At 43.8% G+C, this 26369-nt stretch overlaps 1 protein-coding gene across 1 annotated transcript; it reads right to left on the reverse strand.

Annotated features, from left to right (window-relative positions):
* On the reverse strand, positions 1 to 25875 carry LOC120022606 (E3 ubiquitin-protein ligase MYLIP-A-like). The gene is made up of 7 exons (XM_038966579.1): positions 25562 to 25875; positions 24109 to 24299; positions 12600 to 12785; positions 7142 to 7339; positions 6622 to 6786; positions 5108 to 5537; positions 1 to 1973 (listed from the first exon to the last, which is right to left on the reverse strand). Exons 1-7 carry the CDS (start codon positions 25646 to 25648, stop codon positions 1752 to 1754), a joined length of 1479 nt encoding a protein of 492 aa, XP_038822507.1. The 5' UTR covers positions 25649 to 25875; the 3' UTR covers positions 1 to 1751.
* Between the last annotated feature and the right edge of the window lie 494 nt (positions 25876 to 26369).

Raw genomic sequence — 26369 nt, forward strand, 5'->3', positions numbered from 1 at the left:
TGCTTGTTTAAAAAAAAAATACTTTATTAATACTTTACTAGTTCAAAGAAATACAATATAAAAAGACAGTTCTTTCTACATTTGCAGAGCATAGTTTTTGCTTCAGAAAACAGAAACAAATCCTACTTGAACAAAGTGATCAAATAATCAATCCCCTGCAGTGACTGTGCCAAATGGTGTCAGCAATAAAGACAACATATTCCTCATCTTTAAAACAAAGAAAGTCTGTGCAAAGAAAGAATGCATATCAAAACACAATGTCGTTGTCTCAAATGGCACCCTATTCCTAAACAGTGCACTAATTTCGACCAGAGTGCTATGGGCTCTGGTCAAAAGTAGTGCACTGCATAGGGAATAGGGTGCCACTTGAGACACAAGCCAGTGTTGCTACATTAAGGCAAAACCCTATGGATAAAACACTGGCGAAATTTCCTTGATAAAGTGACAGTGTATTCATTCGTCCACCCCCCCCCCAACAAACAAAAAACAACTAAAAAAGCAGCTCGTATTGCACTGACAGATCGACTAGTAAGTACCCTTTAATAATAAAATAATAAGGAACTCCCTAGTTGACCACATAGAACAGAAGTTGAGGAAGCACACACACACCGCTACACAGTAGAGGCTGAAAAACTGTAGCCTGGTCCCAGAACTGTTTGTGCTGTATAGCTAACTCCTACAATCTGGGTTAATTATACAACACAAGCCGATCTGGGATCAGGTTAAAAAAACAGCCTTACTAATAAATAATCACAGATCACTTATTGAGTAAAAGAATACAGAGAGCATCTTATTTTGGGGCCTCCATTTGTGAAGGTTCTGTTATGGGATAGAATGCTGAATGTCTGGAGCTCATAGAGTTCTGTATGAATCTGGTAGAGTGGAGTTACTTTATATGACCCATTGGGAATGGACTAGGAGATTCAACCATTTATCTTTCCCTGTCAGAGTTCTGGTTTGGTTCCAGAACTCTGGCACTCATATACACATTGATACCGGGCTTATCGTCAAGACTTCCCCTTGGCTGCATCCCAAATTGCAACTTTCCCTGCAAAGTGCACTACTGGTCAAAAGTGGTGCACTACTGTACATAGGGAATAGGGTGCCTTTTGGGACATTGCTTCTCTAAAATCAGAATGCAGTGCTGTACCAGGGCCAGATTCCTACCCCCAAATAACTTTTCATTGGCATGGAAACAGAACAAAAAAAATGCATTTCACTCCATTAGAACCATAAAATGAAATTCTAAAAGCTTAAAATGCAAATATACTTATAAAACAACTGAACGATTATGTACGTTGCCTACGATTCTCCTAAAACACAGAATTCCCTCATATTGTACAAGCGTTGCAGGTTATGAGCCCAATAGATAATTCACATTCTGTACACGGATATGGAGCAAAAAACAAACAAAAGCACAATCCAAATGAAATAAATCAGATCACACCGCTACTGCTGATCAAAATCAACAGCTGCAGTTCAATTAAGAAAATATAATAGGCAATAACCCTAAAATTAAAATGGAGGGGTGGAAATTCAAAATCCCAAATCCATCATTGGTTTAAAAAAATAAATATCGACAGTGGAAAAATACCACTGTCAGAATGGTAAGGTGATAAACAAACAAAGAAACCGTGGTGTTGGGACTGGACTGTGTCTGGAATGGCATCATATTCCCTAATTAGTGCATTACTGTGGACAGCACTATGTAGGGTACCAGGGTGCTATTTGGGACGCAGTCTGGAAGTGGTTTATGTCTCAGTCTGGTAGATCTTGTTGGAGTCGTGGTGGTTGTTGGTGTTGGTATTGGAGTGGTCCTTGGTGTGGCATGTATATGCTAGCCCACCTATAGCTCTGTGGACGGGGCTGCTGTCGTCGTTGTGGGAGGTGTTGCTGAGGTTTAGGAGACTGGTGCAGGTGGGCAGGTAGACATGCTGCACGTGTTCCACCTCAGATCGACACACCGGACACAACTGGGGAGAGATAATTGAATGTCAACATAAGACTAGCTGTCACTTGTTAAGTTACAGATATGGAACAGGTCAAATATATCAAAGAGCGCATCAAAGAACGTAAAGACATGGCTGTCAGTGGTTTGTTAAAGCAGTGGCTCTGTTACTACGGTCTTTGGACCACTGTGTGCTACAAGTACTGCACATGCAGATCCACACACCGCTTCAAAGGGTTCACACACCGCTTCAAAAGGGTTCACACACCGCTTCAAAAGGGTTCACACACCGCTTCAAAAGGGTTCACACACCGCTTCAAAAGGGTTCACACACCGCTTCAAAAGGGTTCACACACCGCTTCAAAAGGGTTCACACACCGCTTCAAAGGGTTCACACACCGCTTCAAAGGGTTCACACACCGCTTCAAAGGGTTCACACACCGCTTCAAAGGGTTCACACACCGCTTCAAAGGGTTCACACACCGCTTCAAAGGGTTCACACACCGCTTCAAAGGGTTCACACACCACCCTATTTACCAGTGGAGGCTGTTGAGGGGAGGACGGCTCATAGTAATGGCTGGAATGGAGTCAACCACATGAAACCATGTATTTGATACCATTCCATTTACACCAATATTATGAGCCGTCCTCCCCTCAGCAGCCTCCACTGGCATTTACAGTGTTTTGGTTGTTCACGTGTGAGTCAAACTCATTCCATAAAAACATAAATACCCACCACAAGCCCTGGGCTGCAGAATGAACCAGGCAGCCAGAGTCTCAGAGTAATGGTCGTTGTATGAAGAAGGTGTGGACCAAAGCGCAGCGTGGGAAGTGTTCCGTTTTTTTTAATAAATAATCATGAACAGTGAGACAAAATAACAAAATGTAACAACACGAAACAGTTATGTCTGGTGAAGACACAAAAACGGAAAACAACTACCCACAAAAACCATGTGGGAAAAAGCTACCTAAGTATGGTTCTCAATCAGAGACAACGATAGACAGCTGCCTCTGATTGAGAACCACACCCGGCCAAACAACAAAGAAATACAAAACATAGAAAATGAACATAGAATGCCCACCCAAATCACACTCTGACCAAACCAAAATAGAGACATAAAAAGCGCTCTACGGTCAGGGCGTGACAGTACCCCCCCCCCCCCCCAAAGTACCAGACAGTGACCCCCCCCCCCCCAAAGGTGCACCTGAACCTATAGGGGAGGGTCTGGGTGGGCATTTCACCGCGGTGGCGGCTCTGGTGCGGGACGTAGACCCGGCTCCACCTCTGGCTTGGCCCACTTAGGTGGCACCTCTAGAGCGGGCACCCTCGTTGCGGGGGCCGGACTGGGCACTCTCGTTGGAGGCAGGCACAGGACTCACCGGGCTGGGGAGACACACAGGAGACCTGGCTCTAGGAGCAGGCACAGGACTCACCAGGCTGGGGAGACATACAGGGGTTCTCTTCCTTGGCGGAGGCACCGGATACACTGGGCCGTGGAGGCGCACTGGCGGTCTCGAGCGCAGAGCTGGCACCACCCGTTCTGGCTGGATGCCCACTTCCACCTGGCAAATGCGGGACGCTGGCACCACGCACACCGGCCTGTGAATGCTCGGCCAAGACACAGTGCGCATCACCCCATAACCCCATGCTCGCCACAGTAAGCACGGGGAGTTGGCTCAGGTCTCCAACCTGACTCTGCCACACTCCCCGTGTGCCCCCAAAAAACATTTTTGGGGGCTGCCTCTCGGGCTTCCTTGCCAGCCGTGTTCCCTCATACCGCTGGTTCCCTTTTCCTGCTGCCTCCGCTCTCCTGGCTGCCTCCACCTGTTCCCATGGGAGGCGATCCCTTCCAGCCAGGATCTCCTCCCATGTGTAGGATCCCTTGCAGTCCAGGATGTTCTCCCATGTCCAGTCCTCTCTTCCACGCTGCTTGGTCCCTTGGTGGTGGGTAGTTCTGTAACGGTCGTCGTATGAAGAAGGTGTGGACCAAAGCGCAGCGTGGGAAGTGTTCATGATTATTTATTTAATAAACTGAACACGGAGACAAAATAACAAAATGTAACAACACGAAACAGTTCTGTCTGGTGAAGACACAAAAACAGAAAACAACTACCCACAAAAACCATGTGGGAAAAAGCTACCTAAGTATGGTTCTCAATCAGAGACAACGATGCCTCTGATTGAGAACCACACCCGGACAAACAACAAAGAAATACAAAACATAGAAAATGAACATAGAATGCCCACCCAAATCACACCCTGACCAAACCAAAATAGAGACATAAAAAGCTCTCTACAGTTAGGGCGTGACACTCAGAATCATATTTAAGACATCCAGAACAGACTAATTATACTAACCAGTCTGTCAGTGACAGTGAAGAGTAGTGGAATAACACGGCAATTTAATTTAACCAGTCAATTGTATTATAGCCGTGTAAAAGCCTGTTAACCAACCCGGGACCACTAGATGGAATTATCCACGATACACTGTTCAGAAAAGGCTAAGGGGGTGGCCATGTTGGAATGATTTCTCTCTCCCCGGAATGTTCTCCCTGCGTGTCAGTTCTCTCCTCTCACTGTGTTTAGGTCCAGCCACACAAAACGACTCATTTCCCTGTGGATTTAGTGGAATAGACATTTGCTGGCCTGCTGCCGGCAGCTTTAATCCACAGCCGCTAATTCACCATCTGCGACGGCAGTTCAAGCAAAATTTAGGAGATTAGTGGGAGGGCCAATCAGGTGAGCTGAACCCATACATGAGCAAAATACTGGATCGGTTTTTAAAAATCATAAAATGGATATGAGAGAAAGAGAGGTTACTGCTCAGAGGGAGAGTGACTCAGGAGAAAAGAAGTATTCTCCTTGAATCTGTGCTCTGCCACTCATGGTATTACACAGCTAGAACCCTAGAGTGTGCTTGTTGTGTTGTGCCAAGGACTACCAGAAAAGAAAGACATTAAACCTAACGAGACAGCTTTCGTATTCTGGGGGTAGATGGTAGTGGTGGCATCCAAATGTCGACTTGACCAAAAACCATCAAAAAAATCTGTGCATAGGTTAGTGTTCATTGACTAGTAGTTGTTTCTCAATTTGACCAAAACCAACATGCACAACATTCAATAATTTACAAGCATTCACTTTCGTCTCAGTCTCCTCACCGGTAGTTGGTTGGCGCAGGTCTGGCAGCACACCATGTGTCCACAGGGGCAGAAGGCTGCGTCTATCTCCTCCTCACAGCACAGCATACACAGCAGAGCCTCTCTGAGCTTCTCTAGTCTCTCCAGCAGTGCCCTGCTCTGCTGGCAGCTGCCACAATCCTCCCCCATCCCCTCCCCCTGGCCACGAAGGGGACTGTGCCCCGATGGCGTCCTCTCGCCGCCCGTCCCCGCCGCACGTGCCACCAGGTCCACGATGCCGGCGTTGTAGAGAGCCCGGCGTGCGTAGTCGTAGACCTCCTTGGAGGTGCGTCGGATGTCGAAGACGTACTTCTTGCCCAGGTTTATGTTCTCGTTGAGGAAGAGAGACGCCAGGTGTCCCTTGAAGTCACGGCTGTACTGCATCATCACTGCGTTGGTCACTGTGTCACACCTGGAGGAGAACGCGAGACGTTATTAACCAAGAAGTCAATCTAACTTTTCTTCATCGGTCAATTGAATGTTGGACAATTTTTTTTATCAATTGATTTCTCAATTCTCCACTTTGACTCAACCTTTTCATGGGATTGATCATGTTTAATAGCAGTAAAGGACTAGAAATCCTCTAAATCTGATCCAGAAACAGTTACTACACTAAGCTCAAGTACAGAACAAGCCCATCTGCACAACCTGGGGAAGACATGGTGAAAAATTCTGAACCCCCCCAAACACACACTAGAGAGGTCATCTTTGTGACTATTATAACCCAGCTGTGAACAATCTCATTGCTCTGCAGTAGGCCAATTTAAATGGCTGACCTTCATTTTTCCAGGAAGAATAAAGCACTTTTTCATCAATATCAACACCATTACAGTCTATGGCTTTACCAATCACTTCAGACCAAGAACATGTAAAAGGATTGGTATATAGTGGCTTCAACAAACTTCCTCCTTAAGGACCATAGCATAGTCTCAGGGAATGTGTACAACTGTAATTCAGGATGCATACTCAGCGAGCAGCACTCCATGTTAAACAGAATTTTTTTTTTGAGTGAAAGTGATTTGAGAGAACCTGACCTATCAGGACTTCTAAATGGGGTAGTGAAATGCTTGACTGGTTAGCTGCCCCCCTCGGCAGTAGAACGCTACAGTGCTCTAGGAGCATTCGTGTATTCTGAGGGCCGTAAAGTCAGCTGAATAAGTGACAGAAATACCATTTAGAGAGGATGCTCCAGTTGGTAGTGTAAATAAACGTGTTGTCAATACATTAGTGTTACAGTGCAGCCCATGGGTGGTTGTCAGTGTTTGTGGCTCTATACTATACTCAGAAGCACTCCTTTCAACCCTACTAAATAGTTAGCGGAGAAGCCAGTCCCTAAAAGGTTTCATCATGGAACATTTGATCAATAATGCCTTGGATCACTTGGTGATCAAATCTAACTGCACAATTATGATGACTATATGTGGAGTGCACTGTATAATTGGACTGCATGACTGTGTTTTGGCTCCCCACAAGTGGATCCTCTCCTGTCCCCTCACCTGTAGAAGGCATGTGTCTCTGTGATGGCCCGGTACAGTCCGCTGGCAGCCCGGTTGCTGATTAGCTTGAATAGCAGAACCACACTATCGCTGGTATCCTTGATCACCGTCAGGTAAACACTCTTCCCTGACTGGGTGGCTATTTGGATTATGGGATAGCTGATCCTAGAATGGATAAAGAAAAGTTGAAGGTGGAAACTATTCTTTAAACTAAATCCTGTTTTGCAATATTGTGTAATATTACAGGATTTCAGTTCCATGATGACAATCTCAGAACAATAAGACATTTCCTCGAAGGTAAAGATTGTGGGATAAATCACGTGGACATTACACTTCATATATATGGACATTTCAGTAAGCACAGTATTTGTAGGAGATACTCTGAACTATGTACAGTAGATTGTATATTGTGCACCCCACATACAAAGTGCTCTGATATGACTTTAGTCTATATTATGTTTGAGCTGACTGCACAAGAGATGGAGCAGTTGGTTAAGTAGCCTGAAGACCCTTCATTTACCTGTTGACCAGGCTCAAGTCCTCTTTACAGACAGTGATGCCCTCCGGGCCAACCCCTATGGCCAGCCTCTGTGCCTCTGCGTCCCTGGCCCAGTGCCACTCCACCCCGTAGTGCTCCAAACTGGACACTAGCTGCAGGGCCTGGTACTCCACCGACCCCAGGCTCTGACCCTCCAACGCCTTGTGCTTAGAGATGATACTGTGAAGTGATGGATAGAGAGAGACAGCAGTGTCACTACTGGTTCACATCCAGAGCCTCATTGCTTCAAAGACTTACACAGAGCCACCATGCTTCAAATAGTTAATATTCTGTATTTATTTCCTGTGAGGGCTGTGAGAAAACAGTACAGAAATCACATCTTCACACAGCTGAACAACGTGACAGACTGCTGGGTGCTGCCTGAGCAGTGAGTCTGTCACCCAGAGAGCAGATTTTCTAATATAAAACCCATCATCCCCCTAATCTGATCAAATAATAAGGGAATCAGTTACTATAATGTAATGTGAGCCTCTGCTTGCGCTGCTAGTAGTTCTCTCCTCACTATATGTGCAGTGTGAATTAGAGTATGAAGTGAGCCATTATTGAGTTAACATTACTCATGGACTAAGCCTTTACTTCCTCAGTTCATATGAACATTACTCATACAGCTACTGATGCACTGTCTGTCCTGTCAATGGAAAACGTCAATACTTTTCCTTTACAGACAGCTTTGCTGTTCTGAAACTGTCACAACAGTGACTATATTTTCCTGCAGTAATTGCTTCAATATGGTAGAATGATATGCATTACATGTTTTCCTCAGGCATTGGAAAGCTGTTTCCAATCTTAACATTTACAGCTATGCTAAAATGATGACATGACACAACCAATATCTGTACTGTGTTATCATCTCAAGACATAAGCTTGATTAGGCGGAGTGAGAACTTCCATAAAATTACCCATAGTGCAATAGAAATATGCTTTCGCCAATTACTAAAAATAGAGCTGAATAAAATCACCAAATTGGCTATTATAATTTTGAAAACACACTAACAAGAGAGCATCATGTCCATGTGAGCCTGATTAACCCAGTACATTGACATCTGCATTTACCCTCCAATTATGATCTCAGGTGGGATCCTAGTGTGTGTCCCCTAGAGTGTGTAAACACAGTGATAGATCCATCCTCTGACCTAGTACAAACAGTCCCTAGTTTAGATTGGCCTGCACCCAAACTGCTGCTTCTCAAACTGTTGATTTAACCAGTCAACGAGCTGCTGTGCTACTCCCTGGCATGGTTCTGCGAGAGAGAGACTGTCTATTATGGGCTTTATGGGTTGGTGGTAGAAAACGAAACTGATGTGAGCGTTGACTGCGCTTTTAGGTTTAGTTTCACAGAAAGGATAAGTTGATGTTTAACACCTAGTTATAGTCCTGGTTTTTATGGCTGTTTAAAGGAATGTGTCAAGTCAGATTAAATATTATTCCTATTTCAAGTTTTGATTTAGAGTGTTTCCAGAATATGTAAGACATTTAACCGGCTAAAACTCAAACCTGCTACTGTAGCTCTAATTGTCCCTTAGGTGTTCAGTTCAATGCCTGAACAGGTTTGGTTCATGACTAAGAAAAACAAGTGGCTGCATGGTAGGAACACGGGAGGGGTGTGTCTCTGTAGAGGGAACATTGTGACCATGTGTTATCCAGTTTGCGTCCAAAATGGCACCCTTTTCCCCCCATCTAGTGCACTACTGTTGACCAGAGCCTATGGGGGAAATAGTGTGCCATTTTGGACACTAGCTAGCTATAGGGAGCCATTTCAGACACAACCCAAGTTTCCTCCGTCTGTTGCTCATGTCATGCTGGGTGATATCATGTGGGTCAAACTTTGTTGTTCCAATTGCAAACCTACCTCTGCTGGTGAAAAACAAGTGGGTGCATGGAGACAACATGGGAGGGGACGGGAGGGGGTGCTTTCTTTCTGTAGAGGGAACCTTGTGAGCACGTGTTGTTTAAGATACAAATTAAAGATCACTTTATTGGCCAATCGCACACAGGGTCCAAACAAAATTTTACTTACACTTAACTCAACCCCTCTGAGTTGTGGTGTTATCCAGTTGTGTAAAGTACTTAAGTCATTTTTTTCCTGTACTTTACTATTTATACTTTACTTTATTTCTAAAGAAATTAATGTACATTTTACTCCATACATTTTCCCTGACACCCAAAAGTACATGTTACATTTTGACAGGAAAATGGTCCAGTTCACACACTTATCAAGAGAACATCCCTACTGCCTCTGATCTGGCAGACTCACTAAACAGAATGCTTTGTTTATAAATTATGTCTGAGTGTTGGATTTCCAAACTGTGCTGCTGTCTGCATTGCCAGTGTAACTCATACCCGGTTCTCATGGTACAAATGTTTATGTCAGCTGCACACGACTGACTGGTTCATATCCAAAAAGCAGAAGGCAAGGTTACGGCTTGGAGCAAATCAGGGGTTAGGGTGTAGTAAGTTATAGTCTTTTACACTGAATTGAGCACCAACCATAGATTCTTGGGAATAGGTACACAGCTTGGGTACACAAGTCTGGCCAACGCAACAGAAGTTAATTTCATGTCAATTATGGTCATAAATGATTACCATATCTGTTCACGGTCTACCATATCTGTTCACTAAGCCAGCCGGCAGGATTGGGGAGTAACGGATTACATGTAAAGGATTACAAAAATAACGGTAACTTTAATCCGTTACCAGCTAAAATATTGTAGTCAGAATACAGATACTTTTGAAAAACTAGATGATTTACTTTGAGGATTACTTTTAAATTCAGAAAGGATGTTTGCGGAAAAAATATTTGACACTTATGTTTACTCAATGACATTCAAATCAGCATTAAAAAAGGCGCATGTTTAAGTTTGTTCCTTAAAAACATGCGTCAGAGACCACTATGTCGACACACCAAATGTGTTTGATGGGTCACGGGAAAAGAGCAGGAATGGGATTTTGTAGCTACAGTACAAGCTACAGTTGAAGTCGGAAGTTTACATACACCTTAGCCAACTACATTTAAACTCAGTTTTCCACAATTCCTAACATTTAATCCTAGTAAAAAATCCCTGTTTTAGGTCAGTTAGGATCACCACTTTATTTTAAGAATGTGAAATGTCAGAATAATAGTAGAGAGAATGATTTATTTCAGCTTTCATTTCTTTCATCACATTCCCAGTGGGTCAGAAGTTAACATACACTCAATTAGTATTTGGTAGCATTGCCTTTAAATTGTTTAACTTGGGTCAAACGTTTAGGGTAGCCTTCCACAAGCTTCCCACAATAAATTGGGTGAATTTTGGCCCATTCCTCCTGACAGAGCTGGTGTAACCGAGTCAGTTTTGTAGGCTTCCTTGTTCGCACATGCTTTTTCAGTTCTGCCCACACATTTTCTATAGGATTGAGGCCAGGGCTTTGTGATGGCCACTCCAATACCTTGACTTTGTTGTCCTTAAGCCATTTTTCCACAACTTTGGAAGTACGCTTGGGGTCATTGTCCATTTGGAAGACCCATTTGTGACCAAGCTTTAACTTCCTGACTGATGTCTTGAGATGTTGCTTCAATATATCCACATAATTTTTCTACCTCATGATGCCATCTATTTTGTGAAGTGCACCAGTCCCTCCTGCAGCAAAGCACCCCCACAACATGATGCTGCCACCCCCGTGCTTCACGGTTGGGATGGTGTTCTTCGGCTTGCAAGCCTCCCCCTTTTTCCTACGAACATAACGATGGTCATTATGGCCAAACAGTTATATTTTTGTTTCATCAGACGAGAGGACATTTCTCCAAAAAGTACAATCTTGGCTGATTTCTTTTGATTTTCCAATGATGTCAAGCAAAGAGGCACTGAGTTTGAAGGTAGGCCTTGAAATACATCCACAGATACACCTCCAATTGACTCAAATGATGTCAATTGGCCAATCAGAAGCTTCTAAAGCCATGACATCATTTTCTGGAATTTTCCAAGCTTTTTAAAGGCACAGTCAATTTATTGTATGTAAACTTCTGACCCACTAGAATTGTGATACAGTGAATTATAAGTGAAATAATCTGTCTCTAAACAATTTTTGGGAAAATTACTTGTGTCATGCACAAAGTAGATGTCCTAACAGAATTGCCAAAACTATAGTTTGTTAACAAGAAATTTGTGGAGTGGTTGAAAAACGAGTTTTAATGACTCCAACGTTACTGTATGTAAACTTCCGACTTCAACTGTACATACATACATATATCCATCAATTGTTGAAGAATATAACTTATAAATGCCTCATGAGCTTAATTCAACTGTCACACTCCATGAGAACCCAAAACAAGCTTATTTTTCTCCAATGTTTATAAACATTGTAAATGTAAATAAACACTGCATTGCCTCATAACATGGTTAAAACTATAATGTTGATGTCATGGATGGTCAGTCCTTGATTCCATAGTTCTGTTTATTAATCTGACAGTGGTTACATTTCTCCAGGCCCATTCCTCAGCTTTTTACTAAAACAGAGGCGGGCAACCGTTTTGTTATTGTTTCATCTGTGAATTTGCCCTTTAAAACAGCTGCATATTATCAAGATAAATTTTCACCAACAAAAATGGTAACCAGGCCTATAGCAAATGCAGCATATGGCATTCGTTTTTTACATGTAAATAGCACTTTTCAGTAGTGCTCAAAGCATGCCATTCCATGAGCACAGCATCAGTCCTCCATTACAACAAAATCCTAAACAACACAGTAGGGCTGGCTAAGTCCTTAGTTTTGGGGTTATGCTCAGGTTAAACAATTTGGCTAATCTATACTTCCATAAGTCCTATTCTTGAAGATCAAGGAGTATAACATTTATTGGAATGACTGGAATTCTGATAGACTTTGGTTTTTAATCTAAAGATATAATTTAATCATATTACTTCATGTAGTAGAAAGCGATGGGTTAGAAGAGGCCTACATAACCAACCCATTAAGTAAAATGTAACATCCATTTATGGCCAGCTATGTAAACTTTTACAATGATTTATCTTGCAATTGGTAACATACATTTTTGACTTCTTCTAATACCGTTTAAGAGGAAAGTAATCTAAAAGTAACTGAATGTAATCAGATTACGTTACTGAGTTTGGGTAATCCAAAAGTTACATTACTGACTACAATTTGGGACAGGTAACTAATGGATTACATTTAGAAAGTAACTTACCCAACCCTGCCAGCCAGCAACCTTGTCAAGGGCAGCTTTGCTTTCAAAATTCCAACAGTGTATTCATGTCCTGCAAACTCCAACCAATTAGCATTAAGGCTCAAGCTCAAATCCTTTTTTAAACACACAACAGGGGTGTGTGTGTGTGTGTGTGTGTGTGTGCGTGCGTGCGTGCGCGCGCATCGGTGTGTCCAGTCTACACTCATTGTCTAACATATCCCCAGGTGTCCCCTGCCCTTACCTGTCGACTGTTGCCGGGCAGGGTTCGCTCCCACACAGCTCAGAGTAGCAGTATTTGGCAGTGTTCTGGTTGTAGTCTCTGAACTCGGCCTGGGCCAGTAGGGCACTCAGCACCTCAGCCTGCTCTGAACACATCCTCAGGTGGCCGCTGTGGAGGTCCTCCTTGACATGCATGAAGAACACATGCCTGGTGGAGGGAATAGAGAGGGGCAGGAGACGTTAGACATGGACTGGATTGGGAAGGAGAGGGGGTACACAGGGCCTGGAACCAAACAGGTGATGGTTGGTAGATCAGAGAGGGACACAGAATGGAGCAGGTGGTTAGAGGTTGGGGTACAGACACACACAGAGTAGCTAATTAGTGAAAGCGGTTCCCAGTCAGTGTGTGACGTGGTTTGACTTTTAACCCAGTGACACAGTCCGTGTGTTCTAATTGCTCCATAGCTCTCATCATGGTGGCAGAGTGCAGTGTACACACAGAGCTCTATAGCCATTATCATAGAGGAGCAGCAGCTAGCCTTGTACACCTTCTGCATTGCCTGCCTATTCACTAACCCCAGTGGTGTGCTGCGGCGCGCTAAGCAGCCAGGTTGCTACTGCTGTTGTGATGTAACACTGTGGGGTCTGGGTACGATAGCACCATTTAGCCTAGGCATCCCTCAATCTTTCCCTCCATCCTTCTGCCTGGCTCATGTTTTTTCCCCCGTTAAATACCAACACAAGCCCACAAAGACCGGGCTAAGTCAATGTAATGGCAACACAACGCTGTAATCTTGTTCTTTTGGCAAGGTAAGGGCCCTTCCCGGTTGTCGGTAAACGCTTGTTATTATGGCAAATTCAAAGTGTGGAGGGGGGGGGGGGGGGGCTATGGGGGAAAATGTGATAAAACAACAAGGAAGACTTTGTAGATCTGTGTGCAGAACACTAGGCTGCAGCGAGCCAAATACAAAACAACCAGAGTCAAGGAGGCTTTCATTGTTTTCCCCCGAAAGCTTTGTTTCTTGTTTATTAGTTTCAGAGATGTCGTGAATTATTAGACGTTCAAGGTCAAGGTCCATCTGACCTATGTGACATGATAACACTTTCAACAGGAAAAGCCTATTCTCCTGGACTGTATTTATGGTTGGTAAAACCAGGGTTTCCCTGAGTTTTGGAAACCCTGGGTTAAACAATAACTAGTAATATGACAGAGGCAGTGACAGAGGACTCATTCTCTCCCATCAAAAGGAGGGTGAACTAGAGTGGCCTAGTCTCAGAACTAAACTGAAAACTAGCACAAGCCGGTCAGGTAACCCTCCCTCCCTCTCCCCCCTCAGACGGGATGAATTCAACTGGAGTGAACCAGACCAGACTCCCTTCTTGTTTTTCTCACACATACCGTAAAACTTAAATAAAAAAATAGCCCGGGCCTTTATTTGCTTATTAGAGACAGGCACTTATTAGAGACAGGCTTCTATTTGAGCCAGGTGTCCATTTCCTTGATGCACACAGTTTTTGCTCACTTGCGTAGTTAATTTAATCCCAGCATTCACTTCCAGCATTTCAATCAATTTCTTCATTTCCTGCACCAATGCGTTATCATTTACACACTGTAACATTTATTTGTATCTTAGTTTTTTTTTCTTTTCGAAATGGAGGCATACCAACTTTCGCTTGACAGAATAGCAATTTCCCCATTTCTGGTGGTCTGTATTCCCGAAGTTGTTGACTTTTTGTGCTTGCCAGTTAACTAGCAGTTATCAGCTATAAGCAGCCAATGGCTAGCAGTTTCTTACTGGTGATAACAACCAGGGGCACAACTTTGGTTTTAGAAGTGGTGGGGGGAGCATTTTGAGGGACATAAACAGCCTACTCTACTGCTCAGAGGTAGCCGCATGGTCCTAAAGCACACCATTGCCTTGTTTTGTATCACATTCCAATTATAAAACTGTGGGGGGGGCAAAATGACATTTCAGAATGTGGGGGAAGCGCCCCAGTGAAAGAATGCGCCCCGGTGAAAGTTTCACCCCTGATAAAAACTGATTGCCATCATTTTTTCATCTCATTACTAAATTATGTAATATAACAAATCGAAACCAAACCTCGTAAACAATTCATTTAGACCCGGCGTATATTTGAAACAGGTGTTTATTTGCTGAAATGTGTGCCGTTGCCCGGCTATTAAACGTGACGGACAGCTATGAGTCTCTGCATTTAATTGAAGTTTTACAGTACTGTAAAACATAACATAACCAGGCATACCACCACCACCACCAGAGGCAATCTGTACAAATTAATAACACAGAACTACGCAACATCCATAACACAAAGCAATGGAAAATAGCACTCCCACCGAGTAAGAATGTGTGACAGTGTGCCTTTAAAAAAAGAGATGTACTGTTGACTGGTCTCATCCTGCCCCCAGTGCCTTATGGGCAGGAGAGGGGGGCATGGGAACACAGCTTGGTTGGCACTCAGTCTTCTTGCCTCCTTTAAACCCCTTGGCTTTAGCAGGGAACAGATACACAAAAGAAGAAGAATCACTTCAGGACAAGAATTGAGAGGAATATTACCATACAATAAAGGAGATCTAAACAATAGTAGCTCTAGGGGCATAATAAACAACCGTTTGAGATGGTGTTAAACAAACCGGCCCAAGTAGATCTATTCCAGACAGTCCCAGCCCTGGCCCCCTTTCCCAGCAGCTCCAGCCCTAGCTGGAACAGTACACACAGCTGTCCGTTTCCTCTATTGTGTTAGGTCCAGCAGCAGCAGCACAGTGACCAGTAGGCTGCTACCTGGCCAGTTGGAAACAAAGGGCTGTGACTACCTGGGGGTTACTATAGGCCACAGGCCCTCCTGGCCTGGCTGCTCTCCCTCACCACCCAGTGGGAGGACCTCTCCTTTATCACCCCCCACACCCCCATCTAATGCTGCACTCTGGAGTGGTTTAATCTATGCTTAGAACATGGGCTAGGTTATCATGTTTGGGTGTATACAGTATCTGGAACATTCCTCGTGGTAAGAAGTGCAATACTAGGTGGGTGTTTACAAGGTCATGGCCTACATGGGGTAATATACTGTACAGGAACCAGTCAAGTCTAGTGTGCACAGAGTACTGTAATGATTTCCTTCCTACTCTTTATTTCTTCCTGGCTCTTCCTGGTCATTGATGCACACATGGATTTCTCATCTATCCCTGCTTGACCCCTCAACAGTCTAGCCTGTGCAAAGTCTGTACAGAGTGTAACATTGCATCCCAATTCTCTACCCTTCTGCCCTTAGTGTGCACTTGTCCACTTCCTTTAGGAGGAGAATACAGGCATAAGAAATATGGGAGTAAACTCCCCACATGCTTTTTCTTGGCTCTTCCAGGTCATTGAAGCACACATGATTTCTCATCCATCCCTGCTTGACCTCACAACTGTCTGTGGGTCTGCTGATTTCAGACTGCCCAGCCAGGGGAGAGGGGGGGTTAGTAGGTGTGTCCTGAGCCTGGCTCCTGGCTATGTTGGAGCTCCTCTATCAGGGGAGTCTGCCCCTGTCAGGCCCTATAGCACACCCCACTGGGAGACAAAGAGCAGGGACAAGGAGGGAGGCTCTGGAAGCAGCACCCCGTTATGGAGGTAGACATCCAGGGCAGCAGGGTGAGTGTCTCCCCCTCTCCCCCAGTGCTTTGATGTGGACTGTGGAGGGTGGTGATGTGAAGGGGTTTGTAAACTGGTCTGACTATCCACTGTGCAGGACGGTGACCGGTGCAGACAGGCTCACAGCTCTAACTTTAACTCCTACAGCGGCTGGAGGGCAGAAATGCCAGGCTGCATCAGGACAGAGAAGCATTACAGTCCAGAGGTGCCCAGACTGCCAACACCATACCAGTCACTTCCCTGCCCACACACACACACACACACAACATACTGGTCCCTACCCAGACACATCTCCGCACCCTGCCCACTGTCTGTCCAGGGAGAAGGCAACAGACAGACAAAACAGCAGGGGGTCTCTCATTAAGCCTGTAGGGAATCTAATAGAGGAGAAGAAAATCATTGACCCCCCCACCAGCCCAGTTTAAATACAACTGGGAAGAATAAAGCCTCTTAAGACATTCACTACAGTCATCTTGATGAAGGGAAAGAAAACGGGGGCACGGAACAGCTGCTCTCAGACCAAGGGACCGCATGGTAGATTTACTGTTCACACACGCACACACCGGGCAATAGATGACAGTGGGTGCTCCAACAAAATAATCTGTTCTCCTGCTGGAATGTTAAACACTTCATTACATAGCTGGAATAATTCAATTAAAGTGCACCGTAGCCTGGCACGGCCGTAGCTGGGAGGAATATGGGTCATTACTCCCTTTCTGTGACAGATGGAAGATGCAGGAGGAGAAGAGGGATTACTGACTTAGTTCTGGGTTTATTAGTGACATTTCTACTGTTTTAGAGAGAGCAGCCCTGTGGAGTTTTAGATTGTCAAAGTTAACTTAAAGGATTTTGTGTATTAAAATCTCTTTTCCTGAAATCCTGTCTTTACTTTTTCCTCCAGCGATTAAAAAACCCCATTAACTGTTGAAAAGCAATATCCCAAGTGCAAACTCTGAGTACGGCATTCAAGGAGTGTGTCGGATGGGAATTTGGGTTGTCATCAGCCACCCCCCCCACGCCCACCCCCTTGCTCAAGGAACAATAGAGAACGAAAGAGGAAAGCCCCCCCCCCCACCCACTTGTGCCATGTCATGACATACCTGGACCACCTACTGAGATGTGCAATAAAAAGTAAATCAAGTGTTAAATGAGGCGAACAGGGGACTGGAGTGCCACTGTAAGCTGCTGCTTGTTCACATGGCTAACTATTTTTAATAAACTTATTTCAGAGTAAACATTCTCAAAAGAAGCCGATCACAAATTATAGGGCAATTTGGTGAAACTTTCTTTGTTCTTCTTACCATCCTGGCCTATAAAATAATTGTTTCGACTTGACTTCTCTCAGTAGTAAGAGAGAAGACATTAGTCACAGAGCTCTGTCTCCAGAAGAACAAAAAGTTCCTGTGAAATGAAATGATAAACCTCTGCCTAGTTACTGCACCGTGTCAGCCAATGAAAAGTGTCAGTTTCAGAGCTCACAGGGCCAGGCTCTAAACAATGTGGTTTGTAGAAGTAACAAATAACACAGCCCAGAGCTGTGTGCTAGAGGTAACTCCCAGTCAACGAACTCTAGTAACCCCAGTCCAGGGACCAGTTTTACAGTCTCTCAATGGAAACATCACAACAAGGATGTTAATCAAATAGTTTAACCAACGGAACGAGAGCAATAAAAATGTTTTTAAAAAGTGGGGAAACAAAACACTAAATAAACAAGAGAAACATTTAGTTCTGGGCCGAGTGAACTCATGAATCCAACAACTGCCATTTTGAGGTGAACAAAGAAGTTGTTTGTAAGCTAAATCGACCTCTGGTTAAGGGGAGAGAGTGTTCCAGATTAACGGATTGTAAAAGGGTAATTAAACATAACCCAGACTGAGCCAGGGCGCTTTGGGCAGGAGTCACACATACACACAAGCCCAGAGACTGCCACAGCCATCCTTCCTGGCCAGGGACTAATATTATGGGTTCAAACCAGATATGAGGGAAGGCTACTTGAGTTCAGAGAACTTAAAAGGAAAGTTAAACAAGTCTGGGTGGAGGACAGGGACTGTGACAACCATCTTGTCTCCCCAACTAATCCTACTGGCTGCAATGCTGTGACAACACGATTGGTCTTAACGTCAGTGAAAAACATTTGCCTGGTGGTGAAAATATCTAGAACGTTCTGCTTCAGCAGACATGTAAAGACAGACACTTTTGGCAAAGACATCTGGAGTTGGCAGATCTGGATAATACAAACTGCTCTCCTCAGGTTTAGAGGGAGGACATCAAAACTGTTGGAGTTGGATTGCAAAGCAGAAAAACATCTGACGACCTGCATTTGCACGCAAATAAAAATTCACGAACACTATCAAACTTTTTTGCAATTCCTCCTCCATCTCCTCTCTATGATAACGAAATTCACATTAGATTAACGTGGACAGCAGACAGATACAGTAACAAATCAAATCAACAAGACCTTGACTCAACTTGTAACACAACCATAAGAATGCATGCTGCTGCCATTCAAAAACAAAACTAAGTCCAAATCAAAAACTGAAGACCTATTAAAGCTCCCATGCAGTCTTAACACATGTCATTTTTTAAATCACTTTGTCTAATAAATCACTTTGTGCGTCATTTTTTTAAATAGAACTCCATTATCGTCATTTTCACTATTTTCATTATCGTCATTTATTTCATAACAGAAAAAAAGGAAATCATATTAACTGCACTGCCACTAAGAATTTCCTTCCATTCTGAACCCAGCATTAGCTGAATTGACCAGTCAAATTGCTAGGGTTAGGGGCTCCAAGTCCCTTCAAGAGATTCTATTTCTATGGGAAAGGCACTAAAAACATTCATTTTCTTATTCATGGCAGATGAGGTCTGTTAATGGCTGTGCCTTCTGGATAGCTAACCCCCGACCAACTGTTGACCTAATCAGAATGCTAAAACACTGCACAACAAGGGGAAAACATGTCCATTTAGACAAGCATGGAACACACACTACCTCCAGGCTAGTGAGGGGTAATGATGCAGATAGTACACCATTCATTGAGGGGGACAAGTTTCAACCATAGAATTAGAACTATTAGAACAGAACTGACATTCTAATAATTATATTTCTATGGGGCCAACTCAATCTCTGAACCAATAGAAATGTCAGAAAGTTTCATAAAAAAGGGACATGGTTGTGGTTTGAGCAAACAGCTTCTAAAACAAATAGGAAGTCTACTACTTCTCTGGAAATACCCACCAAATGCAGAAGTAGATATTAAACTGCCCATATCTGGTCAGTGCAGTGTACACACACAAGGCTGCCTCAAGCCATGGTCAAAGACCAGGCAGGGTGTTTCAAAAGCTACCGGGGCAGAGCGGAGCTGAGAGATTCTGGGATCTCAAAGCTACAGGATTAGGATGGGGGGTTTTGTTTGATGTTGGGAGGACAAGAGGAACTGCAGAAATCGGACCAAATTGAGCCAGTGCTACAGATGAGAGCCGTGTGTGTGTATTTATAGAAAGCTTTAAAATGTGATGTGTGTGTGTTACTGAATCTCTTTAGACCCCTCCACACACACACAGGTTAAACCCTACAATGGATCACCGTTTCCTGGGAGTGGCTAGTTGCACCTTAGGGTTTTACTCCTTGTCTATTATAACACAGAAAACATGGGATGCCTAAATAGTCAACTGTAAAACAGTAAACGCACACTAGCTGATGTCTCCAACACTCAACCTCACAGTTAATAATCCCCATGTCTGGCATAGAGCGGACGTCTCTGGTAAAAAATGTTTTTTAACTATTCAAGGATAATGGGATAGGAGCGGGATTTAGTGAAGATTCTGTAAAACGCCAAGCTTATGTAAGCAGTTTTCTTATTTTAATTGTATGTGTGCCGAGTCCACCATATGTTATGTAACCGGGCTGAAAGATGGCGAGAGAGAGAGGCGTGTGTGTGTGTACTGGCACTGAGGGCCAAGCTTGTCTGTCTGCACCCACTAAGGACATTTCGTACACACACCTGTTACTACCCACAGGTTTTCCTGTACCAGGACATTACGTTTTAGGAGTGTGTGTGCCCTATAATGCTGGAAAATCCCCTGGCCCCTGGGTCAGGTCACAACCTAGCACTGTTACTTGCCAAGAACACACTGTTTTATTGGTGGATATTAGTTTGAGCATGTTCCATTGGTTTATTTTAGTTTCTAAGAGCTGTCCCTCACTAGTAAACTATTCGGTGGTCTCTCTCTCATGCACCAACTGACAGTGCAACACTTGAAGCTATCAGACCAAGCCAATGGATTCAAACGGAGACTAAAACACATGCAGATAAGAGATAGAGGGACACTAGTCAGAGACTGTTCTCTCTGCTACTGCACAGTAAGCGGTACCGGAGCGCCAAGTCTAGGTCCAAGAGGCTCCTAAATAGCTTCTACCCCCAAGCCATAAGACTCCTGAACAGCTAATCAAATGGCTATCCAGACTATTTGCATTGCCCCTCCCTCTGGAACGCTGCTGCTACTCTCTGTTATTATCTATGCATAGTCACTTTAATAACTCTGCCTACATGTACATATTACCTCAATTACCCCGACACCGGTGCCCCCGCACATTGACTCTGTACCGGTACCCTCTGTATATAGCCCCGCTATTGTTATTTTACTGCTGCTCTTTAATAATTTGTTATTCATTTCTCTTACTTTTCTGGGGGTATTTTCTTAAAACTGCATTGTTGGTTAAGGGCTTGTAAGTAAGCATTTCACTGTAAGGTCTACACCTATGGTATAAGGCACATGTGACAAGTAAAATTTGATTTGAGACAGTCACGCATTCCACATCTACTTACTAAGAAGTTCTGCCCACACTATGAGTACCAACTTATGCGTTTTGTATCTATTTCTGCCTGCATGCCTGTCCGTTTGTGGTCTGTGTGACGGGCAGAGGGAAGCAGCAGTAGCCCAACGAGGGGAAATGTGAAGGCACAAAGAGGGTTAAGGCATATGACGACATTGTGACGTTAAGAGTTTTTACGGCTGTTGATGCACACCAAAATGTAGGCTAGACGCCAGCTGAACCAAAGCAAGCAGAAGGCTTTAAGGGAGATGTTGCTCATCTCGCTCCCTGCCACACACACAGAGGGAACAAAGACCTGTTTTCACCACAGAGAGACATGACCTTCCAGTAACCACTGAGTCACAAATACCACCACTAGAACAGAGAGAGTAGAGAGCACACAGCATGCTAACAGAAATATACATCATGAGTGTGGAGAGTTTCCATGAGTTGAGATCACCACACTGGTTCACACAGGCCTGTTCTCTAGAGAAAGATGCAGAGGAAGTCAAAATGGCCGCTTCTTTCCTATCTGAAAATCTGGTCTTCATTGTCTTGAACACCATCCAGAGAGAGAGAGCGAGAGATGGGGCCCCATCCTCAACCACTTTAAATGATTCTACATCTGGTAGTGACAGCGTGCGGGCCAAAAATAAAATTGTTGAGCCGAGCTCTACCCACCACAACTGTGTGCGTCTGTGTGTGCGCAAAACATTTGCTACTTTTAATTAAGACTCACACATTACCATCCCCTCCCTCTATACATCCCCCCCACGTCTTTATCTCCCCCTTTCCCCTTGTCCCCGGCTCCACACACACCCTCTCTCCTCGCCATCTGTTAAAGACCCTCCTAATCTGCCAGAGGTCAGCAGTGGATGAACTGCCATGGGTCCTGACGTCTTCCAATAGCAGACACACCAATAGTGTTTTCTGGCCGAGAGTACTTAGCACCTCTGAACAGAGTACCAGACGTAATTTGAAAAACGATTCTACATGTAGAGTCGTCAGCAGCCATGCGCTTACCGGCGGATGGTCCCTAAAAACACACCTTGCCGAATGGCAGATCGACATTCGATGCGATGTGTGTGCGCATCCTAAAACTGTCCCCAGAAAGACTGCTTTTTAGCTTCCTCACCCCTTAGCTCCCCTGGTCAACTCCCCTTTTCTTCCCCTTAACTGCACAGGCATGCTGTCCAGTCTTAAAGACACACAAAGTCCATTGGGGCGGCAGGTAGCCTAGTGGTTAGAGTGTTGGACTTGTAACCGAATGCAAGATCGAATCCCTGAGCTGACAAGGTAAAAATCTGTTGTTCTGCCCCTGAACAAGGCAGTTAACCCACTGTTCCTAGGCGGTCATTGAAAATAAGAATTTGTTCTTTATTAACTGACTTTCCTAGTTAAATAAATCAAATAAAAATCCTCAAAGACAGACAATGAAAGGAAAAAGGACTTGCCCTCCAAGCCAGGGGGAGGGAGTGGTAGTGTATACTTATAGTCCAGACAGAGACAGCTGGGAGGAGGGGCAAGAGGGATAGATCTCAGTTTAATGAACAGTTACTGGCCGACCTTGCCTGGAGAGAGAGCGAGAGGAGCTCAGAGGCTCAGCCCCACACACAACTCCCTCTCCTCTAACAGCATGTTATCAGATGCCTTCCCTGGCAGACTGACTGGGGTTAGAATCTACTTTTAATGATACAGTATCTGTCCTACAGCTGTGGAAAGATATCTGATGATACTAACGTGAATGCTGCATGCAAAACTTTACTGGGGTTAGCAATGAGACCAGAGCACCGTATTAATAACATCAAAAGAGAAGCTCTGAGTTGATTCTCTGCTGGTGCATTTCCAAACAGGATTTACAACATATTTTTGAGTGCGGACGCATCACACCTTTTTACATATAGTGCACTACTTATGAACAGGGCCCCTATAGGGAATAGGGTCCCATTTGCAATGCAGCCTAAGATTCAGTCAGGATCAAGCGCGTCAGGATGTGTTACTTTGTATGGAGACTTCTAACTAGAGGGACCTCTAAAAGGCTGGGAGGAGAGAACTAAACTAGACTCCAAAGGTCCTGTTATCCATCAGCCTGAAGTCGGTGTGTCAGGCCTTTCGCTAGAGATACGTTTCAACAAGTTTTTTAGAAGACTGGGCAATATCTTCACAGGTTGATTTATATTACAGTCTTTGTATAAGAGAGGAAGAATGATTTTTTAAATTAGGCTGACGGAACACAGAGCTAAGTGAGCATATTATATGAGAAAACTACACTAAATAAAGCCTTTTACATTGGTGTCTGAAAAAACTATGAAAACAAGTTTTTTTTGTTCTTTCAACTCTTTTTTCTGAGTTTGTAGTAAAAAGCACTTTTAACATCTAAACAAAGTCACAACTGTGAGATGTGCCTTTGAGACTTTGTAAAACGCCAAGACAAAAGAAACCAAGGCAAAAGCACAACATCAACAAAAGTGTTAATAAGGACACTTCTCCTGAATGAGAAAAAGTATACGAAAGACAAAAGAAACCGAAGTGAGCACACTTCATCATTCGTTTGAATGAGAGCCAGCATGGGATGTCTGGAGGAGGGCTGTGTAGCTCTCCGCAGGCAGGGCCAGGCAGAGGGACCCTGGGGCAGCAGTAAAGGAGTCTGGAACCTCTACAGAGATCATATTTCCTTACTGCCTCCTGCCTGGCTCTGCTTGGCGCCACAATGACCTGTAGTAACCCTGTGTGCTGCAGGGTTACTGTAGGCCGTTTCACTGTACAGCAGAATCAGGAAGTCACAACTAACTTCACAGGCTATGACGGATCTGGTTGTTTCTCTTTCCCCCTGCTCCTCCTCCTCCTATAGTACATGACTGGAATCTGAATGGTTGAGTTAGAGATTATGTTGTAATATGAATATTTAGTAAGGAACTGCCCTAGGTTCTTTCTCTCCTTTTTTCATTTTAACAAGATGATGCAGGGACGGAAGAGAATGACTATTGTAATGAGATGGTTAAATATGCATGTATGCTCATGATGTGGTGTTGACTTTTGTCTGTGTGCGATATACATAACATCCATACCTAGTCTGTTCCTGGAGTATGAGATGTGGTTCCACAAAGAACTTGACTCTAAGCCTGAGTCGGCAGGGAGTCAGATTGTCCATCTGCTGACAGATTCTGTTCCTCAGGTTGAGCCACAGGTTCTCTCCCTTACTGCCCGAGAACTGCAGGCCAAAGTAGTCCACCTCTATGATTCCCAACTTCCTACACACCTTTGGAATAAAAGAGGAAGAAGTCAGTTATGGAGAAACAACAAAAAAAACACGTAAAAACCAAAGTAAAACCAAAAATAAACGCCAAAGTTGCCTAACCGCAGTTTGTGTAGGCCGAGAAGTTTACGTAGCATCTTCAAGAAAATATGAGACAGTTTAGCATGTTTCTTTATTATCATTTTTGCATTTGCTATACATCAATACCAAGGCGGTAAAGCCGGTGGGAACAGTTAAGTGGGAAATAAATGTGGATATTTTTCCCGCGGTAATAAACTTCATCACGAGCGCATCCCACGCGCCTCTCCCCAGCAGCAGAAAAGGAACGGAGTTATGTAACATCAAGTGTAGCCGAAATCCAGAGGGGACGGAGGGTGAGATAACTATACCGACTCAAAGGACATGTCAGCGCGCTGTGCATATGAGATAGGAGCTTAGAATTTATTTAGAACTCATTAGAAGACAACGATTAGGCCCTCTGACAAATCCACATGTTTACGGATTGATGACTAGGCCTACATCATTGGCACCATAACGTTTTGTGCACATGATAATTGATGTAACGACTTTAGTATTTATATTTAAATCTAAAAACATATTATTGCAATATGGTAGACTACTGTTGGATATTCAAGGTTGATTAAGTCAACAGTAGACTATTTTCGTGAGAACACCCATTGAAGCTACACAACATTGCTAAGCATGCACAGGGACCAACATGAACTGAAGTAACCTTTGTTTGACAAAGCCATATACTTTCTTCGCGACTAGACTACCAGGAAGCAACTCCCTCAGATGGCACCTTCATACTCATTTCGAAAATCACCAACTCAATCATCATGAGTTGAATTGTGCCATAAATCAAAATTGTATATTCTTTCTTTGTTACGGAAAATGTAGCCAACTTGTTTCCAAACAAAGCAACATTGTTGCACGATTGAGGAAGCACATTTGTATCGCTGTGTGTGGCAATGTAGCATACATATCCAGTGACAGACAATGCTGTTTAGAGAGAACTGACGCTGGCGACAGAAAATCTAACAATAAACAGGAACTTTGAACATCAAAATGTGGATTTCTCATCTCGGCAATAAAAAACACGTTCATGCTGACAAAGTGTTGCGATTTAATCCACAAATAAATGTGCACTTGCAGGACAATTTACACTGTAATTCGACAAATGTATCTATAACCTACAAATAACGTATAAACAACAACCCGAAAACAGAAAAATAACAAAAGGAAGAATTAAAATCAGTATCCACCTTATTGAGACAGTCTTCACCATTCGCCTTCGAATCAACTTCCACTTCCATAACCACCGAATCCGGACGGGTAACATGGCAAAGCATTTTGGCTGTCTAGTATTTTATCTTTGGTCTATACCTCTTTTAAAATAATAACACAACCACGGTATTCCTCTTTTGAGACCCTACATCAAACCTTCGTCCACTTTCCAAACCCTCTCACTTCGTGTGGCAGCCAAACACTCCCTACCAGCGGTAAACTATATCAATGAATTGCTATGCAAAGCACTGACTACTCCGAAGCAGCCAATTACAATGCGTTTAGCATATGAGGCTTCCACCCGCTAGCCTTGCACCCGCGATCACCGTCATATCCAAACGGCTAGTGCAATCCGGGATCCTTGGGACAACCCCTACCCTAAACCCTAATCCAGGGGTGTCAAACCGTAAAGTGGTTCAGTACGGCTGAGTAAAACAAATAAAACAATTGTGAATTTTTTTCCGGTGGCGGACGAACTCAAAAAACGTTAAAATAACTACAACGAAATCGAAACTGTATAAAAATGACAATGGAACTATATTCATACAGTTTCTTGATTGTCCAGCCCGCCAATAATCACTAGACAGGGAGAATATAACATTAAAAAATGATGGATAGAGGATACATTTTTGACTATTCAAGGAAATATAACATATTTTCAGTGCGGCCCTCCAGATCTCCTTGAAGGCCGAATGCGTCCCCCAGGGCAAGATTTGTTCAACACCCCTGTCCTAACCCCAACCTTAATCCCCTACCCTAACCATAACCATAACCCTTACCTTAACT

The sequence above is a fragment of the Salvelinus namaycush genome, chromosome 27, assembly GCF_016432855.1.
Source record: "Salvelinus namaycush isolate Seneca chromosome 27, SaNama_1.0, whole genome shotgun sequence".
NCBI classification, from domain to species: domain Eukaryota; kingdom Metazoa; phylum Chordata; class Actinopteri; order Salmoniformes; family Salmonidae; genus Salvelinus; species Salvelinus namaycush.

Bases quoted from the DNA above. Each gene is read 5' to 3' on its own strand.
- LOC120022606 (XM_038966579.1), bottom strand. From the start codon at position 25,648: ATGCTTTGCCATGTTACCCGTCCGGATTCGGTGGTTATGGAAGTGGAA. The intron at 7,340-12,599 runs GTAAGGGCAGGG...ATCACTTCACAG, and splicing joins TGCCCGGCAACAGTCGACAG to TATCATCTCTAAGCACAAGG. The intron at 6,787-7,141 runs GTAAATGAAGGG...TATCCATTCTAG, and splicing joins GACTTGAGCCTGGTCAACAG to GATCAGCTATCCCATAATCC.